The 21,458-nt window shown below is 40.1% G+C and overlaps 1 protein-coding gene across 2 annotated transcripts; it reads left to right on the top strand.

The window, feature by feature from the left end:
* The first annotated feature begins 4,059 nt into the window (after positions 1-4,059).
* Positions 4,060-21,100, top strand: JMJD6 (jumonji domain containing 6, arginine demethylase and lysine hydroxylase). 2 transcript variants are annotated; one of them, XM_060764594.2, is made up of 7 exons: positions 4,060-4,404; positions 9,339-9,727; positions 10,306-10,592; positions 12,846-12,981; positions 14,257-14,395; positions 15,146-15,273; positions 20,681-21,100. In XM_060764594.2, exons 1-7 carry the CDS (start codon positions 4,276-4,278, stop codon positions 20,703-20,705), a joined length of 1,233 nt encoding a protein of 410 aa, XP_060620577.2. In that variant the 5' UTR covers positions 4,060-4,275; the 3' UTR covers positions 20,706-21,100. The 2 variants fall into 2 exon arrangements, with proteins under 2 accessions (XP_060620577.2, XP_060620576.1); XM_060764593.2 differs by having other exon boundaries at positions 4,061-4,404; positions 16,368-21,100.
* The last annotated feature ends 358 nt before the right edge of the window (positions 21,101-21,458 follow it).

Here is a 21,458-nt window from a genome sequence, read left to right as displayed (position 1 = left end):
AATGTCAAGATTTGGTCTCCCAATGGGGCCATTTCAGTCTTAAAGTCGCAACGAGCATTCTCACTCAGGTGAATTATGGGAGTCATTGTCCAACCCCTCTGGTTGGCTTCCAAGATTTCAGTATCATCTTTCTAGTTTTCATGTTTAAAAGGATTCCCTTGAAGCCTTTGTACATAGAATGAGAGTGGTGTGGTACTCCAAAGTCTATCTAATCCCACCCCATTCCCCAAAGAGACCGACCCAACTTCTCTTTAAAGAACTCAAAAAATGTCTTTAAGCCTCCAAGGGAGGCCATAATCCATTGAAGATTGAAGGGACCCCCAAAGGCCATCTACTCCAACCCCATTCCCAAAAGATAGCTTCACCTGGGCCACCATCATTTACCTGGCCCAAGAAAGAGGACAGGTGGTGGTCAGTGATGGAAGCCTCTTTTTCTTCTTTCCTTTTTTATTTTTGCAAGCCACCATACAAAGGATTAGATGGGGACATGGCGGTGTTTTGTCATTTGTCCTCTCCTTTGTCCTACTCCTATCCTCTGCTTTGGGTCTCGATCAAATAAATATATTTTAACAACAGCAAAAATAATTCTTCCTCCTCTCCCTCTCCTTCTTCCTGTTCCTTTTCTCCTGTCTCTTCCTCCTCTCCTTTCTCTTCTTTTTCGACTTCTTCTATTTCTCCCCTTCTCTTCCTTTTCTTTTCCCTCTTCTCCTTCTTCCTTCCCTCATCTTCCCTTCCCCCTATTTCTTCTTCCTCCTCCTCCTCCTCCTCCTCATCTCTTCCTCTGCTTCTTCTTCCAATCTTCCTCCCCCTCACCTCCTTCCTCTGGGAATAATGGGAACTGGGGACCAAGAACATCTTGGAGGGCCAAGTGTGGTACTCACACTTGTGTCAGTACCAGCCCTTATTCTACCCCGTCTGACCATTCATCCTGCTGGATAGGGCTGATGGGTTTTAAAGTATTAGAGGAAGAAAGCAGCCAAAGGCTTCAGGGTAGATCCTCATTCTCTGACAAAGCGTCCTCCAAACCACCCAATCCCAACACCCCTTCTCTCCTCTTTGCTTCAAGGTTGGCTTCACCAGTGCTTCACAAGACCAGGAAGGAATTGGGGGTGGGGGTGGGGGGAGGTTGCCAACTTTAAATATTGGTGGGGTTTGTGGGGATAGACCCAGGATTATGGGAGTTGTAGTTCACCCACATCCTTATGTATTTTCTAATGAGACCATTCATAAAACCCCAAAACAATTATTATTTCTTATAAATATCACAACTAAAGGCCTAACCCATGAATTGCTGGATACCTAAGCTGGTTTTAAATAAATAAATACAATTTAATGGGACTTTTGGGGTGCTTCAGGGCCCCAAAGGTGAGATCTTAGGACCACACTTTGCCCTGCCTGGACTTGTTCTTTCTTTCTTTTCACGCAAATGGTCAGGGCAGCCTTTGGCATCATGATCCTTCCATCTACTGGGATCCCTTTACTGCAAACTCTTCTGGGCAGCAAGATGGGGATGGGGTGCTTTCTCTCCATCAGAATGATCTTTGGTGTCCCACATTCTCCATGGGACATTTTTAAAAAATTGTAAAAATAAACATGGAACCACAATTTGAGCATGTTTCTTCATTCATTTTTCTGCTTCCTTTGGTCCAAAATGTTCCAATTCCAAATTGTCCATAGCTTGAACATCCCTTTATCTTCAATTCTTAAATGTTCCAAAATGCTAATCGTTCGTAGTTTGAACATCACTTATTTACAATTCTGAAATGCTTCAAAATCCGAATGGTTAATGTAGTTGATCTGGGTTTTTTTGTGAAATGAAGATCCACAGTATCTCTAAAACCCTCCGTTATTTCCTATTCAGGAAGTGGACCAAAGTTGAATTGGGGCTTCGGCACATTGAAACAGGGAAGTGTTTGGCAGAGTATGTTTATCATACACAGTGAAACAATTGATTAAAATAGCAAGAAATGAGATTTCACTTAAACATTAAACCTCCTTTTATTTGTCGTGTCAGAACAACCAGTCTAACAGAACAAAGCAAACAAACAGAAAAATACACAACTTGTGAGTTTGGTAGCTGGTTGGCAATAGGTGTTGTTTAAGAGTGCAAAGCAAAATGCTGCTTCAGAGTGTGGTGGAACCCCCTTTGTCTAAAAGTTTGTTTTTTTAAAATAAAGATTAAGTTTTTTCAAGTTTTTCTTATGACATTTCTCGACCTGGATAAAATGCAATAGAATGGCACTGTGGCTTTCCTTCCCTCCCCACTCCACTTTAGCCTTCTTTGGGAAGGAGAGAGATCAGACGGTTTGGGAATACATAAAACAGGGTAGAATACACTAAACCGGATAGAACTCTGCAATCTGACCCAAAAGATTATTTAACGCTTCCATGTTATTGCCAAACATCTGACTCCAGATGAATTCGTCGAGATGACAAGGCAATATGTTGTCAATTGTGCCATTCATCTGCTTGAAAACAGTCTTGGCTTGTTTCCAAAAGGTTTCAACGTGGCGTGTACATGCCCCGGTTTCCAGGTCAACGAAGTTTGAGTATGGTTCACAGTTAAGTGAGTATATGGTGGGATCACTTGCCACTGCTCTGAGTGTATAACTGACCCAGGTTTTATGTAACGAGGGACCAGAGGCAAAAGCGATGCTGCAGAGCAGTCCTCCACAAACTGCAGTACACCCAACTTCTTCTCCATGTCATAAACACCAAAAACTATTGCTTTCGAATACGCTGTCCGCAGTTGTACTTCCGATGACACATAAAGGACTCGTCAATCTCTACAATGACTTGGTGTCCTCCAAGTGGGATAGGGTGATTGAGGAGCCACCAGGAACAAATATCACGGAAGTACACATACTACTGAATAACTGTCTGGCGGGTTACGTTAACGACCAGCTTGGTGATCGACAATGGAATACGGTAACTCCAACTGTAGGCTAATAGTATAAATTCCTGAAGAGTTATCTCCTGCCCTCCCAAGAACTATTTGTCCTGGATACTGGTTTTTCTCCTATGTGGCCATCACGCAACATCGTTATTCATATCACTCCTCTTAACCAACATCATGGCTACCCCACATCCAGGCTCTCCACAACATGGAGGCTCTTCGGCAATAATTCCATGTGCCTGCAAAAAGCTGACAGCCAGTTCTGTGATGCGGAACTTGTCAATAAACTCGATTAGATTCATTTCATACCGCTCTTGGTATTTCTCCCCTCCTTTCTATCCTTCCTTCAAATGGAACTACGAAGTATCTTCCCGCCTTCCTTCAAATGGAAGTACAAAGTATTATATATTTATAATTATATTATTATAATTTTAAAAAACATGAATGAATTCCTATGCACACTGCACATTTCTTATTGTGCAAAAAAAAAAACTACACTTAAAAACAATACAATGAAGAACAATTTTAACAAATATAAACTTTTTAGTACTTCAATGGGAAGTGTGGGCCTGGTTGTGGCTGATGAGATAGGATTGTTGTGTGCTTTCAAGTCATTTCAGACTTAGGTTGACCCTGAACGAGGGCCGGGTAAATGACCTTGGAGGGCTGTATCCGGCCCATGGGACATAGTTTGGGGACCCCTGTTCTAGACAATAACATATACTATAAATAACCTTAACCATTTTACATATATCAGCATAAAACAATATATACATTAAAATCGCATCATTAAAATGTATCAGTTAAAACAGTTATTTAAAATCACACAATCCAGGAGTATAAATGTGGAATGGTCATCTGTAATATAACAGTCTCGCCTTTTTGAAGGGTTTTAAACAGAAGCAGGAGGGCCATCTGCCAGGAGCCCTTTCACTGTGTTCGTGCCTGGCAGAATGGGGTTGGGCTGGATGGCTCTTGGAGGTCTGATTGACACATGGACACCGCGGCTCTTTAAAGGGGGCGGGACATGAACTGGAAGGAGGGCCTGCCGCGCTTTCTCAAAATGGCGGCGGCCACAGCCTCGCTTCCTCCTCCTCAGCCAATGCCCATCCCCTCCGCCTCCCTTTCCGTTCAGAGAGCGACCAATCAGCTCCTCCCCCGCGCGGGAGAACGGGAAGCGTCAGCCAATAGGAGAGCACGGAGGCCTGAGTGGGCCAAAGTAGCGGCGCGGTGGCGGCGAAGGCCTCGCTGAGGTGAAATTTCTGGAAGCGGAGGCGGCGCTGTTCGTTCCTTCGTCCGTCCGTCCGTCCGTCGGTCCAGGCGAGGCGCCTCCGTGTGAGAGCCGGGCAGGGAAGCGAGAGCGAAGGCAGGGCCAGAGCATGAACCACAAGAGCAAGAAGCGCATCCGCGAGGCCAAGCGCAGCGCCCGCCCGGAGCTCAAGGACTCGCTCGACTGGACGCGGCACAACTACTGCGAGAGCTTCCCCCTCAGCCCTGGCGCGTGCAAGGTGGGCCCCGGAGGAAGAGCGAGGGAGGGAGGGAGGGAGGCGGGCCTGGAAGGGGGGGGGGACATAGCGCCCGAGGGCGGCGCAGGTGCGCGAGGTGAGAAAGCGACGCCTGAGGCCAAGGTCGCTCGGGGACAGAAAGCCTTGCGGGTAGGCCGGCGCGTTCCCTCTTCGGGAAGGCTCCCTTTCCCGCGGAGGTAGTTCCCTCCATGAGAGGGGGCTGTGAGGAAAGCAGCTACGTCCTGTGGTCCCGAAGGATGGGAGTATTTCGTGGTGCAAGTTGAGCATCCTTCATCCGAAATGCTTGGGACCAGAAATGTCTCTTCGTCGAATCCCAGCCTGGGAAGAGACTCCAAGAGCTGTCCGGTCCATGCCAGGCACACAATCCAAGCACCCCAGGCAGATGGCCACCTAACCTCTACTAAAAAGCCTCCAGAGAATGAGACTCCACCGCACTCCGCCTATTCCACTGCCGATCAGCCCTTTCCCTCTTCCTAGAGCCCTTCCATACAGCCATGTAACCCAGAATAACAAGGCAGAAAATCCCACAATATCTGCTTTGAGTTAAGTTATCTGAGTCCACACTGTCATATATTCCAGTCCAAAGCAGAAAATGTGGGCTCTTATTCAGCTGTGTGGAAGGGGCCTTAGTGTTTATGGTAGAATCTCTTTGCTTTCCGTTTGAATCCATTGCTGCATTGTGTCATACATGAAACAAAGCAAAGGCTTCGCTATCTCAGCCATCTGTGTGGACCAGATTTGGATTTTGGAGTATTTTAGAGTTTGGAATTCCAGATTAAGGGATTCTCAAATTGTATAGTTTTATCAGAAATCCTGTATATGACCCCAAAGAGTAGTTGAACCCAGAGGAGCTAATTTCCCACTTGATGTGCCCCCCCCCTTTTAAATTAGAAAACAAATTCATCGGAGAGGATTTTCCACAGTGTAATCCTAGCTGTGCATATCTACTCACAATTCAGTCATGTTGAAGTGCATTTTACTCCAGATATTTATCATATCAGGGGCAACCAGACAATTGTATTACATTTCTAACAGAACAAAACAAACAAACAGACAAAACACAAAGTTTGCAAGCTTGGTAGTTGATGAAATGTCCTTTGACCAGTATCTGGCCACTTGGAGTGCCTCTGGTGTTGCCGCAAGAAGGTCCTCCATTGTGCATGTGGGTGCATTGCTCAGGGTGCATTGCAGGAGGTGGTCAGTGGTTTGCTCTTCTCCACACTCGCATGTCAAGGATTCCACTTTGTAGCCCCATTTCTTAAGGTTGGCTCTGCATCTCGTGGTGCTAGAGCGCAGTCTGTTCAGCGCCTTCCAAATTGCCCAGTCTTCTGTGTACCCAGGGGGGAGTCTCTCATTTGGTATCAGCCATTGGTTGGGGTTCTGGGTTTGAGCCTGCCACTTTTGGACTCGCTTGCTGAGGTGTTCCAGCGAGTGTCTCTGTAGATCTTAGAAAACTATGTCTTGATTTAAGTTGTTTACTCCAGATGAAATGGATGCAAAATTCTAGTGTTGGTGTGCCATTGGAATTACTAAAATTATAAAATTCCTAATCTATTTCTTTAAAATTAGTCTTGATTGACCATGGCAAGTGATATGCCTCTACTCAAGTATTCAAGATTATTTAAACAAACAGAGCCATTAAAAGCAGGAATAGCATAATTTTAGGACTCTTAAAATGTCGACAAACTACTATTCTCTCTGTATCACAGTGTAGAAGGAAAAGGGTGTGGAAATTCTGGCAGTTCAAACAGGTTGGGAGGGATGGGAGTGAGGGAAGTTTAAATTGTAAGTAAAGGTGGAAATTTGATTACACTTCTGAACCCCATTTGGTGAAGATAGGTTGATAAAACTGGCAAAAAGTAATATTTTTCCTTCAAGGTTGTTGGGAGGAATTTTAACAAGAGAATAGAAACAGTTGTTAAACTCTAAACTCAGGATGGTAAATAAAGAGCAACACCCAAAAAGCAGGGGAATTCCAGACAAGAATCAGTCAGGGCCAGCTGACACCTCCCCCAAGCAGCAACCAGACAGGCTTTGAAGCTTCAAGGCCATTCAGTGCTAATCAAAGTGGCCCATTGCAACATTCACACTTGCCTCAAGCAGACAAGAGTTCTTTCTTCCACCCTGGACATTCCACAGATATGTAAACCTCACTTGCCTAGTTTCCAACAAGTCCCTCAACCTTTCAGGATGTCAGCCATAGATATGGGCGAAATGTCAGGAGAGAATGCTTCTAGAACATGGCCATACAGGTCAGAAAACTCACAGTAACTCAGTTAAAGAAACCTGCAACTGTGGGAGGCTTACTTAGAGGGATGAAAGTCATACTGCAATTCATTTTAAAGGTACCTTCTTGCAATTGGTTGCATTAGAAGCTAGTGGATATCAACAATGTCAGTAGTATTGTGGCATTAAAGGCTGAGCAAACTCACAGATGATCTCAAGCTGCAACCCTTTACCCACTCATTTAGCTGTAAGATTCATTGAAGTGAGACGTACACACTTCTGTGTAGACATATATAGGATTGTGTAGGAAGTCATTATGCCAAGTTGGGAACAGATCAGGAGTAGGAATTGTAGAATGGTGAGATATATTTGACAAATGCTTGTTCCTTTACATATAAAAAACCAGACAAAGAAAGGTCTAGAATATGGCTCGTTGGTTGGATTGGCTCATTATCTTGTTTGAACTCTGAAGGGTAGAATAACACACACAGACTATATTGTCCTGTAGTAAGATGTGTTTTGAATTTCTTGGTGTGGGCAAAAGTAGACTGTCACAACATCCCTGTCCCTTTTTTTTTTTTTGCCCCTTGATTAAATGGACAATATTTGTGGGCTTTTAACATCTTTGCCTCCTGGTTTCCACACTGCTAGAATAGAAAGTAAATGATACAATGATCCATGACAGTACTCTTCCTTGTGGAACTTTGGCTATACTTCGCCTGTTAATATTCTATAGGGTCAGTTTCTAAAGACGAAATGTTGATGTTGATAGCTTGTGACTGTAGAATAGTCCATATATTACAGGATTGTTACAGTGAGTCTAAGAAAAATATAGCAGCTTAATCTCTTTGCGTTTGTTGAACACCAGTGTTAAGAGTACATGCTTGAATTACATATGCATAGAGAATATGGATTTCAGTTATCCTACTGGCAGTTCTTCTATCCCTGATTATTGTGTAATATAAGACCCCCAAGGCACAGAGTGGGTTTTGAAGATCATTTGAAGGAGGGAGTGTCAAGTGTTTAAACTCTAATTCCAGGAGACTGGGAAAGTGACTTGAGCTTTGTGCCACTGTATTGATTTAACCTAGGAATATCAGTGTTATCAGGAAACTGTAGAAACCCTGTCTCCGTGGTCCTGTAAGACAACACAAAATAGAACTTGAGCTGTTTTAGACAGAGAAGTAACATGCTGTACTAGCACACCAAATGCAGTCTTGTGCACACTTACTTGAGAGTAAGCCTTACTGAATTTGGTTGGACTTCTGTAAAAGTATGCCCAAAATAAAGCTTCATGTGTGAATGTTTACATGTTTTGGTAATTCAGGCTTCAGTTAGATGTCTGTATAATAGAATGTCTCTGCTATGATCTAAGTATGGAAAAAAACCTGCTGATGTAAACCAAGTGAGAGTAATATCATCCTCCTGTGCACACCCACTTAAACTTGAATGGAAATTTCCATTGCAAAATCTACTGCTACTGAGGATAATAGTCTCAGTTGTAGCAAGTAATTTGGATGCTTTCAGATTAAGTTGCAAAGAATTCTGTATTATTGTTCTGGTTTTGTCTATCTGTCCATGGTAATGATGTAGGTTTTGTTTTCCATTAGTAGAGTAACGTATGTGAATGTATTCTCTTTGGTCAAGAATAAAAGTAGAGTCTTATTTGTTTTGTTCACATTTGTATTTTAAAAAAATCAATGGTTTTTGCAAATAATTTTGACTTTCATATTTCCATCTGCAGAACAGAAACATGTGCCTTTCCCCTTTTTATCTGTAATGGGGAAATAAATAGCAAATAGTTCATTGTTACTCATTTTAAATCTTGTTTACTTTAATGTTGCAGTCCTTGTCTTAAATCTATTTGCTCGTCTAGGCTAGTACTCACTTAGACAAATCCCACTGATTTATTGGTACCTGGGACTACCAAAAGGTTTTAGGTTCTGTATTCTCAAGAATAAATCCTACTGAATTCATGAAGGCTTACTTTTATATAGAGTTGTGTTATTAAATGGTCTAAAATTATTCTAATTATTCTGTGCAGTATTTCTAGTGTATACAAGTGGTAGACATCATTATACTCATGCAGACAGAACCCAAATTATTTGTATTGGATTAACAATGTGAGGCTATCTGGTGATTTTTAGAAATGTGTGGATAGTGGGGAGGAAGATCTGGCCTGAGAGCTGTAAGGCCCGCAGAATAATTAGTCTGGCTCCTTTTCTCTCCCTTTCTCCCTCCTTCTCTGGCAGTGTAAGCTATGGTCAGCTCCAGGAGCAGTTAACCTGCCTACCTGCCTCCTTCCCTGCCTGGCAGCCATTCTCCCCTTCCACCCTACCATCCAGGTTGCAACACCGCCCAAGAAGTTGCCAGGGATTCCAAGGCTGTGATTGCCAGCCGAGGTTCCACTCTCCTGCTTTGGATAGAGTGAACAAAGCTTCCCTCCCCTGAGCCCCTAATCCTCTCCAGCGGCTGAGGCTCCCTCCCTTCCCCTCGACTCGCCCACTTATCTTTATGTTGATAATTTGTATGACCCTAAAGAACAAATGTATAAATAAATTCAACTGCCTTGTGATTGAGCCCCGGAGAGCTAAGGAATCATATTTTGATGGACTAACATGGTAACAAGTAGTAGCATGTCAATTTGCACTCAATTTTTTTTGTATTAAAAGTTTTTGTCGCTCTAACAGGACAATGTGGAAAGAGCAGATGCACTCCATTTGTCATTGGAAGAGTTCATTGAGCGTTACGAAAAGCCTTACAAGCCGGTTGTCCTGCTAAATGCACAGGTGGAATGGCCTGCCCAAGAGAAATGGACTCTCGAACGCCTGAAGCGCAAGTACCGGAACCAGAAGTTCAAGTGTGGGGAGGACAATGATGGTTATTCTGTTAAAATGAAGATGAAATATTACATTGAGTATATGGAGACCACACGGGATGACAGCCCACTTTATATATTTGACAGCAGTTATGGGGAGCACCCTAAGCGCAGGAAACTTCTTGAGGACTACAGGGTGCCCAAGTTCTTCACGGATGACCTGTTTAAGTATGCAGGAGAGAAGAGAAGACCACCTTACAGGTATAAATTTGCTATTCTCCACCTAAAGAGAAACAGATAAAGGCAGTTATTATTCTTGTGGCACACAACCCACTATGAGTGCAAAACTTTCCCTAATAAATGTCTTCCAGTGAGTTCAAGACAGTGTACTTTATCCTGAAAACAGCATTCTTGTAAGTCAGGCTGAGAGCATGACTGACTCAAAACTACGCAGTGCATTCCATCACTCAGTGGGGACTTGGCTCTCCAAAGTCATATTACCACACTGAACTGTTTTTCCCTTTGCTCTGTATGACATTTGTGTGTCAGATTTGAATTTTGAGCCAGAATTATTTTTTAAGAAAACTCCAAATATCAACTCTTCTGCAGAAGTGAAATAGACTGCAAAGAAAACGCAACAGGAATAACAGTGTGTGTTGTGGATGGAATAAGAATCACTATACTTCTAGCCAGTTTCCTCGATAAGACTAAATAGGAGTGGGCAGACTTCAGACTTGCTGGATCTCATTTGTTTTTCAGTTTGAAACCTAACATCCAGGTGACAAATAGTTACTACAGAATGTATATATACAGTTATTGGACATTTTCTTTATATGTAGGTGGTTTGTGATGGGTCCACCTCGATCTGGAACAGGCATTCATATTGACCCTCTGGGAACCAGTGCATGGAATTCCTTGGTCCAAGGACACAAGCGCTGGTGCCTTTTCCCAACCAGCACTCCCAGAGAATTGATTAAAGTGACTCGTGAAGATGGAGGAAACCAGCAAGATGAAGCCATCACTTGGTTCAGAGTAATATATCCCAGAACTCAGCTTCCTACTTGGCCTTCTGAGTTCAAACCTTTGGAAATTGTGCAAAAACCAGGAGAAACAGTTTTTGTACCAGGTATGTGCACTTTTCAAACTTTGAGCAAAATTGTGATTTTATTTTATACAAGAACAAATCAAACCATACCTTTATTTAAATATTCCCTTCCAAACAAAAATGGTGTCAAGGAATTGTACAATTTCCTCTGGAGCTAATGAGGATGCTGTTTTTTCACATAGTCATCTTACTGATGCCCTTCTACTTTGTGGGCACTTTTTTCTAATTTGACCAAGAAGTATGCGTGGTATTTTGTAGGGAAGCATTCCTGAAATAAAACAGTTAAGAAGTAAACTAAAATTTAGATTAATTGTACGCAAGAAAGTTTTGAAATGGGTTAACCCTTGTTAACAATTTCTCAGTGGCAGTGAGCTTCATTAACATAACATGGGAGTGAATTTGTCAATGTTAAGATTTTCATTAAAGCAAAAGCAAAAAATGAAGGTGGACAAGCTGTTTTTTTAAGAGCCAATGTAGTATGAATGATGTACCAGGACTGTGGGAGACCAAGGTTCCAATCCTGGTGACATCAGGCAAGGCACACACCTTCAACCTCAGAAGAAGGCAATAGCAAGTTTTCTCTGAATCAGTTTTACCAAGAACACCTCAGAATAGGGTACTGTATCCATGTGAAGGTACATAACAAACAAAGCTGGCTTTACCTAAACTTGCTTTTCAGAATTATCCCTTGAGTATTTATTATCCCCAGCATCTCTCTGACATCTGTACATACCTGAATCTCATTTGGGTAAAGGGATATTTGATAGGTAGAGTAGGCAATGAAACATGTACTGGCAGTGCTCAAGTTAGGAACAAGATAGTCCTTTTGGTTTGTTCTTAAGTTGAGTTTATATGTTAGTCAGAACAGGCTTATTTTTAAGGGTCACTCCAGCCAATATGTATATAGTATGTGTGTGTGTTGGATAGCACAGGGAAATATTAAACATCCGTGTAGTATTTGTTTTGCTGTCTGTGCTGCTGTTCAGAAGATTTCACCTCACTTTCTGTCCCTCTGATTATTGAATTTTGAAAAAAATGGCTTGTTGTAGAAACAAGGATTGGTGAAAAAGCTTCAGTGGAGACACCTTTTCCCCCATGATATCTCTTTCGGGAGTGAATTTCCCCTCCAAGGGGGAGATTTCTCCCACTTCCTGTTGGCTCACTCCTGTTCTTAACTATGAGCCATTTATAAGTCAGATGTTTGTAACTCAGGGGCTGCCTGTATACCCTCATTTTGTTTGGTTTCTCTTAATTTGAGGGAAATGACTTCCTGTGTTCTGTGAAATGGAAAGAACGTTTATTTTACATTCTGCCATCTTTGGAATTCAAAATAGCTAGTGCACAGTGGGTTGTAATTGCTAATTGGGGCAATAAAAAAAGTTGTTGCTGTGCTTTAATTATTGTGTGGAATGCAGAGAGCGTATTTTACTCCTGTGTAAGAGTAAAAACAGTTGGCTTTCTTAACACTGGTGTCACCATGGCCAGTATGTTTATTTTACCTCTATCTTTCTTTTTTCTCCATTTCCTTCTCTGTGAAATAGGGAGCTTTGAAATCTGCTGTTGAGGAGCCATACATATGCTGAGGCAAATTTTAATGATGTGACTGCTTACTGTACAAATTTGGGGTAAATAGTTCAAGAAGTTGCACTAGGTCAAAATGAGGGTAGTGTCTTAACAAATCCTGGACTAGATGAGGCTTCTACTTTCTCCCATACAATTTTGAGCTGGAAGTCAAACATAATTCCATACCAGGCAGGTCTCTATTTTATTCATTTAGAGCAGTTGGCAGTTCTCTTTACATAGGTGTTCTTGTAATCGTTACTTAACGGGAATTGCTTGCTAATTCATTAGAAATATATTTGTCTTGGATCATAATAGAAAAGGTACCTGCCTGTATCCCATTCTCTGGGTAACCAATGCACATGCCAGAGGATGCAGAGGGCTCTTGTTTCCTTTTGTCTTGGTCTTTTTGCAGAAGCAACATCTTTCTGCTTTAGTTCAGGAGCATCTTTTCTCTCTCTCTTCACCACAATGTAGAAAGAAATAAAAGGAAAGTATATGTGTGCTGGACATCTGGTGTAGAAATAGTTGCTGTAGTCATCAATTTGCTGGTCTTTGTGACCATGTCCCTAAAACATAATTAGACAGGGGTGGTATTTTCCCCCCAAAGTAATTTATAAGCAGGCTCATTGGTATCTACAGTTTATATTTTTGAAAAGGGATGATTATTATTATTTGATTAGTTCTTAATTATGTGTGGTCTTTGTTTTTCAGGTGGCTGGTGGCATGTTGTTCTTAATCTTGACACAACTATTGCAATTACTCAGAACTTTGCAAGTTGTACAAACTTCCCTGTGGTGTGGCACAAAACCGTAAGGGGAAGACCAAAATTATCTAGAAAATGGTACAGGTGAGAGAAGTAATAATTACTTCAGTGACTTCCCAAATGCTGGCAGGACAAGTCAAATATTTATTCCTAGAGCAAGAAATACTCCCAAAGTGAAACTTGACAGCATATATTAAATGCAAATATGATGAAGTTTTTGCATTTTGAAAAGACTGTCTGGACTATCTGGCTTGAAATGACAACATCTTGCATGAGAGTATGGAGTCCAGAAAGAAGATTAGACTTCTAGATTTCAAAACTAAACTAAGGTGACTTTGGTGTGTATATTTAAAAGACATAGTTTTAAGGTAAAACTTGCATTTAGGTGCTTCATAATTGGGCATAAAACTTCCTAATATTAACTGATGCTTACTTAGTGTCTTGAGCTCTCTCTCTCTCTCTCTATATATATATATATATATATATACACACACACATACATATATATATATTTTATATATATATATATATATATATATATATACACACATATATATATATGGCTGAAGATACACTTAAAATGCTCCTGTTCTGACTTACATACAAATTCAAATTCAACTTAAAAACAAACCTACAGAACCTATCTTGTTCATAACTTGAGGACTGCCTTTATATTTTTTTTTTACTTTGCCTGTATTCATACCCTAAGATTGCTTCCCCTTGTGTTGTGTATAAGAAGAGTCCTATTGAATAAAGCTAATGCCATATCCAGTTCACAGCAGCTTACCTTATAACTAATGGAAAACATACATGGGGCCATAAAGGCAAAACCCCATTTCTGTGATTGCTGTGATATTTGATATTATTGTTTGAAAGCATTAAATTGTGGTACTGTTATTTATTGAAAGTAACTTGTAATTGTCAGAGGAACATGGATTGCACTTCTAACTAGTCTTCTGTCTGAGACAAGAAGTAGGGCTTTGGGTGGAAAACCTTAACTATGAAAATGTCAGATAGATGACAATATTTGGGGGGGGGGGGGGAAGCTGATGATAGGTGTAGGACTGGCTTCTTCCCTTGCTTGAGACACAAGGTGCTTTGAGCAAAAGATAAAAAATAGCAGTTATGAGCCAGTGTTTTGCTGCTTTAAAGCCTGTATATATTTACTTTTTGGTTGATAACTTCAGCATTGTGCTATGAGGCTGCTCTTAAGTCTCCTATATATTGAAGACTGTGATACAAATTACTTACTTTCCGGTGTTTAATTAAAAGGCATGATGATTGTGCTCTCTACTTGTACACCGATTAACTTATTAAATACTTAAAATGCTATCTTGAATATTGTTTTTCTCACTGAAGAGTCCTAAAGCAAGAACATCCTGACCTGGCTGCACTGGCAGATTCTGTTGACTTACAAGAATCAACAGGCATTGCTTCTGATAGTTCCAGTGATTCATCTAGTTCTTCCAGCTCCAGTTCTTCAGATTCAGATTCAGAGGTATGGATTCTGTGTAACCATTTAAGTCATTTAGGAGTGAGGAATGGCTGGGATATAAGCATCTTTTCTATTCCAGAGTGAAATGTGATGCATTTCACTGAAATCAGCATTGTACTTCACTATAAATCCATTACAAATTTCTTGTGATCAAGATGTTGAAAGTTAGAAAATATTCATAAGCCAGACCTGTCTTTGAAATACATCGCAAATTCTCCGACCCTTGCAGATGATTCATGTGTCTTGCCAAGCAGAACGAGCAGCTCACTGTTCAGTTGAGGGTGCCAGCCATTGTTTTTTCCCCAGATGTTCCAGTTCATCTCCTATCTCTATTTTTTGTTTCATTATATCCCTGCCACACACAATCCTAGTTAGACTGTGTTTCCCCAGGTCCACTTATCTAAATATGGTGTTTGTGTGGCTGCTGTTTGAGTTAAAAGTAAGTATATCTGGTATGAGGCCGTTCAGTGTGGAAAAGTTTACTAAAACATTTTCAGACCAAACTCTTAGACTGAAGGCTAACTTAAATAGACGGTATAATTGTGTCTCCCAGGAGTGCCCAAAAGTATAACCATGTTCAGAAATGACAAGCTAGTGACAAGCCACGCATTACAGTTTTCTGTGTGTGTTCTATTCACCTTTACATTAGTAGAAAACAATACTGTTCTTCAGAAGCTGTCACTACTATTGAGAAGTAATGATGGAATTGCTGTTTTTCTTGTTGGGATTTATTCTTGTCATATCTGTATTTAGTGTGATTCTAACTCAGAGATGGAAGGAATGATGCATCGAAGGAAAAAGCGAAGGACATGCAGCATGATGGGGAATGGCGATACAACCTCACACGATGACTGTGTGAGCAAAGAGCGCAGCTCCTCCAGGTGACCATATCACGACACTTATTTTTAACAATCAAATAGTGGGCATTAATTCAGAACTATCAGATTGACCTTCAATAGTGATTGCAAATGTAAAAGGGAGAATAAGGGAGGGGTGTTACTTTCAGTTTGTGTAACCAACCTGCTCCACATAGATCTCCTTTCCCATTTCTGATGCTCTAGTCTAAATCAAGCCTGCACAACATGCAGCCCTCTAGGTGTTTAGGACTCCCAACTCCCAGAAGCTCTAGCCAGTTTGTCCAGTGGTTAGGAATTCTGGGAGCTGAAGTGAAAACACTTGAAAGACTACGGGTTGTGCAGGCATGCTCTAAACAGAACCTTCTAATAATTTGGAGCACCAAAGAAAGCTTTCATTTAAATTCATATTAAACGCCACCCAACGTTTCTTTTTTCAGATATGTAGAATGAAAGTATTGTTGCAGCGGTATTAAAATGCTGTTTTCAAGGAAGTGTAATGACATAATTGAAGGATTATGACTATGGTTAATTTCTTGTAACTTTGCCCAACCATTACATAGGTGTTTCTTTGTTTATACTCAAAACATTTTTTTTAAATAATCATAGATGTAAGCTATTAAGAGCAGATGATTGAGATAACCGAATAAAAGGACCAGTTACACTTTATTTTCATAAGGATCATTTTTTGACAGCAGAACGTTGATTCTTACTATCCCAACTTCTGCCAGTGGGTCATGACAGTAAAACATTTAAGTCACTTCTTTTGGAGTGCCTGTGTTCTTTTCCTAATGTCCTTTTCACAGGAGTTCAGTTGGGTAAGCATCTTGAGTATGGCTTTTTGTCCTTTTTTTCTTTTGCTTGTATGACCAAGCAAAATGGGGAATTTGTTCAATTAAAGTATCTTTACTAGGTGCCTATTTTATATTTTTTCCCAATGTCTACATGTTTGGATAACTTTGACAGTTGGTTTAAATCAGCAAAGATGAAACTGCACCTAGAATGCTTAGAATACATCCGGGGTTTTTTTTTGGTTTTTTTTGTGAAAAGCTCTATGTTGTCATTTTGCATAAGTTACAAGAAACATGCCCTGACAGGCAGTTGTATTTTATTTTTGACAGGATTAGGGAATCTTGTGGAAGTCGTGCTCATCCCTGAAAGATAACAAGACCCATCTAAAGGCAGTCGCAGCCAGCCAGTTGTCTTCTATTCCTCCCATCAACTGTCTGCTTGGATCTTTCTCAAGTCTTCACCACTTTTCACTAATTTGTTTTAAATCCAGTCTTTGCCTCCCACTACCTACTATCTAAATCTGACTCCTTCCTAACAAAAGGAGAAAACTAGAAATTTCTGTGTGTTTAACCTTCTCTTTCTACACTCCATAAAACATATATGCTAAACATGAGAAGACAAGGCTGCTGGCTGCAAGGCTGTGCTGTGGCTCAGAACTCTGTGCAGTCAGTACAGGAAGCAGGGACTTTGTATTAACAAAGCTGTCTTAAAATTTAATCAAGTTGATTTTGAAAGTTTCTATGCTGCTCCAACATTGTCATATGTTTACAAGTTGCATTCTCATGCACTACTACTATGTGTAATTGGCCAGCAGATCCTTTCCTAAAGTGCAAAAGGAACAGTGGATATATTTGCTTATGGTGATTCCTCTGCTTCATAAATGATCACCCATAAGAAGCATATTTTTGTAAGTTTTAGATATATAACATCAAACCATGGGCTAATTAGACCTATAGTAAGTAGTATGTCTAAAGCAGCAACTCATTACAATTACATGTACATTTTTGTTTTAATAAAAGCATCAAAATTGCTGGTATTTTGCAGTTGGTTTGGAGCTTGATCCAGAAAATAGTGGGTAGGAAGAAGCTATAGCTGCTTAATTTATCTCCCTGTGGGAGTTTCAGGAAATATAAAAATAGAAAGATTTTTAAAATAAGAAGTGGGTGAAGTCTGAATAAACACATTTTGTTTTATGAAGAACTACTTTAGAGCCTAGAACCCTATTACTCAATCTGCTGTTGTAGTTTGACAGGTAATTTAGGTGTGTGGTATTTTGTCTTGAAATAAGATGTGACTGTGTATCCCAAGCAGCCATTTTTTAAAAAAGAATATGCTGTTTCAAGAGTGATTTTGTTGTTGTTAACGTAGAAATGAGTTACGTTCTATGATGGGGCTTGTACCTTCATCCACTGTTGTAACTGTGTCCCAACCTTGAAAATCTGCAAAGTAGGATAAGGGTTACACCCCAATACTTGCATTTTGAGACATGACACTGAAAAATATTTCTTTGTGGAGGATAGCTGTAGGTTTTCCCCGCATCCCATTGTTCAGGTAATGTGAAATCCACCCATTTGTATCCAATTGTCCGTAAGACCTCTGGTCCCGTAAGAAGTGTATTTTCTTCCATGATTTTCAGTGTTTCAGAAAAAAATCCACCCTACATATTGGTAGAGCGAGGATCAGTATATCACTTGATAGCTTTATCTCAGTGCATTTATGAAATACATTTTTGGTGAAGAGTTATTTCATGTTATTCATAACCAGCTTTCTGACTACAGATTAATCTTAGCAGTCCAAGTAATTTTTGCATAATTTTTTCTTTAGAGACCATCTACACTGTAGAATTAATGCAGTTTTACAAGGCTTTTAGCTTTCTCTAACAAATAGTGCTAGTGCAGTGGTTCTCAACCTGTGGGTCCCCAAGTGTTTTGGCCTACAGCTCCCAGAAATCCCAGCCAGTTTACCAGCTGTTAGGATTTCTGAGAGTTGAAGGGCAAAGCATCTGGAGACCCACAGGTTGAGAACCACTGTTCTAATGTCTTCACCAAACTACTAGGATTCCATAGCATATTTGGCAGAGAATGCTAAAAATAATGTAAAACCACAATCTCATAATTCCATAGCATTGAGCCTTGGCAGTCAAGACAACATCAAAGTGCATTAATACTAAAGTGTAGATGCACTCTTAAAATATCCTTGGGATATCACTTTTGGTGATGAGGGGAATGATTCTGTAGAATTTGATATCTGTTGGTTTTGTACTAAGAATTTACAATTATTGAGGCAGATATTGGGGTAGAAAAGAAGCATAGAAAGATGCAAGTATCATTGTTCCTTGATTTAAAATTTACGAAGCTGTTGTGAGCTCAGTAGTCCAAGCCACTAGCTACCTTTCAATGGCACTAAAAGGTCTTTCCTAGTCCTGACTTGATTTCAGAATCCCTGTGAATTGAGTCCTTTGGGATGTTCCCAATAAAAGACATTAAGAGATTATTTTAATCAGCTTCTTTACCCTGAAAAACCTAGTCCTCAGCCTTGGGCATCCCACTGGAACAAGCATGAAAGGAAGGAAATTTGTTTAAAATTACCTTACCCACTTAACAACTTCCTGTAATAATAATAAATAATAAAAAATGTATTTATATTCCACCCTTTCTCCCCAAGGGGGATTCAGGGCGGATTCCAACATACAACGGCAGACATTCAATGTCTCCATAAACAGACAAATATCAACATAATAATCCCAGAGGAACCCCACATATCAAAATAACATAAGAGCCTAATATCAATAAATAAAACCCAACGTAATCAAACAAAAATTGTATAATAGCATAAAATGTGAACATAAAAACATTCACTTTGATTTATAGAAGCCTGTAAGGGCTTTGGCTGGATTCTTACCTTTTTTTCTTGCATTAGAGTTCCAGCCCCTGATGATGACTGGTAATTAAAACAGTTCAGTTCCATGCAGTTATTTAAATTAGGATTTCACGTTTATATTGGTTTAATAAATTAATCTGGTAGTATTTGCCAAATTTCTTTGGTTAGACCGAGGTTGGAAGACCTACCTTTAAGTAAAAAAAACAACAACTCCTATTTCTTGAATCAGAATTGACTTTTTAAAAGCCTTTTCCCATTTTTCTGTTTGTATCAAAAACAATCAGAATTGTGACATTTCAGGGCCAAACTAGTAATGGTTTTCCTTTTTATCGGTAGTTACCACAGGCAACTGAAGTCCAACACTGTTGCAGTCAGTGTTGTTACGCCTTTTTAAATATTTTATCTTTCATATATATTTGTTCATTTATATAAGCAATTTGCCTCTGATGTACTATGGTAAGAAATAACTTGCATTAGAAAATACAAAACTTCTGAGAAAAACAACACATATTAAACCTGGGGCTTTCTTTTAAACTGTAAATTTTGTAAACAAAATTAAAGAGAAGCTGTGTCTAACTCCACTGGTCTGGAGTTGGGCATTCTGTAATTTCCTGACTAGATGCCAAGTATATTCCCATCCTGTTGAGCTGAAGTCAAGCAACTGTCTTGAAAGGGCATTGTTTCTTATTAGTTCAAAACATTATCTGGTTACAGCTGCTTGAAAAGAAATGCTGTCATATAGGTGATTGCTTGTACTAAACAGCTTTGAGTAGTTTCTGGATATAGCATTAGGAAGCTGCAGGCTTAGATTCAAGATCCTAAGTTCTCTATTTGCTCAGAATCACAATGTCCTTAACTTGATGCCATAGTTAGAAGCCAATCACGTACTTTTTACTGAGTTATGAACAAATTTCAGATCACCTTAACCTGCTCAATAGGACAGAGAAGTCTCGCTTAACAGGTTTTCTGCACCAAGGAGAGTTCAGGGAAGTAAGTGCACATTTTGCTGTGGAAGAGGCAGGAGAACATCATTAGATCTTCACATGTGAGCTTGGCACTTCCTTTGTGGGGGAGATAAAAGCATTAGTCAGGCTTTCAAAATAGGGTTAAACTGAACACACAAGGAAGGTGCATGAGATCTGCCTGCCTTCTTTGCTTATCTCATGTAGGGAATGACAGCCAGAGGGAGAGCCTTTGCTATACAAGAAGGTTCTCCATATGATGTGGAGCCCTCAAAAAACCAAAAGCAAAAAACCAGTGGAGGCTCTTCCCAGATTCTTACTTTGGACATGAGAGTAATGGAAGATGATGATGGAGAGCACTAGAATTCAACTCACACCTGATCATTATTGAATGGAACTTTATATTCTAGGCCATGTTTAGGATGCTGTGTCCCACAATGCTGATCTTGCGCTCAATGTGCCTCTTTAAAAAATGTTATTTGTGTGTGTACACACTATGCCAGCTGTTGATATAGAGCTCAGCTCTTGTCCGCTGCTCCTTAAAATCAGGGCAACTGCTTGTTGGCTTTTATTTAACTATGAGAACTTTAAAAAAATACATTTTGATATAAACACTTGGTCAAGACTCACCAGAATCCTCCATTTCTAAAATAAGTGGTACAAGATGAGCTGCCCTGTCTAAACTAGGTATGTTTAGGATAAAGACTAAGAAACTGACTTCTGTCATGTTTTTCTGAACATTTGTTTTTGTGAATGGTTCCACTTCCTTTATGGATTTTAAGAGCATGTATGTTTTGCAGGTACCTTCATGAACAATCTCACTGAGAGTTTGAGATAACATCAGAGAAAATACTGGTTTTCTTAATTCTCCTGGTTGACTTCAGCCAAACTTGATCCATCTTGTTTTCTGATCATCTTTACCAACGGCCACTATTAAATTGGAGAACTATTCTAACAACCTTTCTTTCTTGAACTCCCAATCTCTATGCTATGATGTTGAGACCTTTTGTCTGCCAGAGGTCCCTCAGAGGTCCCTTTCCTTTTCTGAGTAAGATCTCTTTGGACTCCTACAGCCATGTTTAAAGTGCCAGCTCCACTAACTATACTCATTAAGTCAAATCCGTCCATAGAGTGGAGCCAAGATTGTCTGAATCTTCTTTTTGGATGACAATGATTATTATATACTTTTTTAATTTAAAATAAAATCTTATTTTCCATTACTTCATTTGTATTTTGCTTTCATCCAAACTTTGAAAGATTCACATATTTCATGTGTACACATTTGTCTGTCCCTCCTTTTTTCAGACTGACAGGACCTCTTCACAAAAGAAAACACTTGCTTTGATGGTATAGGAAGCATTCAGAAGAATGCAGTAAGAAGTGTATGTGGGCCAGGTGATATCTCTGAGGCCCATATATTTCAATAATTCATTATAGCTGCCATCAGGATGTCACAGTCTTGGAATTATCCTACATCGCATACAGGAAGAGAGAGAGAGTGGATGGCTCCAGTATCTGTTTCAGATCACTGAACCAGGAGTTATTACCTGATCTTTCAGATAGATCTGAGTACAAGTT

The sequence above is a fragment of the Anolis sagrei genome, chromosome 2, assembly GCF_037176765.1.
Source record: "Anolis sagrei isolate rAnoSag1 chromosome 2, rAnoSag1.mat, whole genome shotgun sequence".
Classification (NCBI taxonomy): Eukaryota; Metazoa; Chordata; class Lepidosauria; order Squamata; family Dactyloidae; genus Anolis; species Anolis sagrei.
The sequence above is the reverse complement of the archived record's forward strand: the minus strand, read 5'-3'. Positions and strand labels throughout refer to the sequence as shown.

Coding starts and splice junctions, on each gene's coding strand:
- JMJD6 (XM_060764593.2), top strand. CDS start 4,276: ATGAACCACAAGAGCAAGAAGCGCATCCGCGAGGCCAAGCGCAGCGCC. Junction 10,593..12,845: donor AGAAACAGTTTTTGTACCAG/GTATGTGCACTT, acceptor TTTGTTTTTCAG/GTGGCTGGTGGCATGTTGTT. Junction 12,982..14,256: donor TTATCTAGAAAATGGTACAG/GTGAGAGAAGTA, acceptor TTCTCACTGAAG/AGTCCTAAAGCAAGAACATC.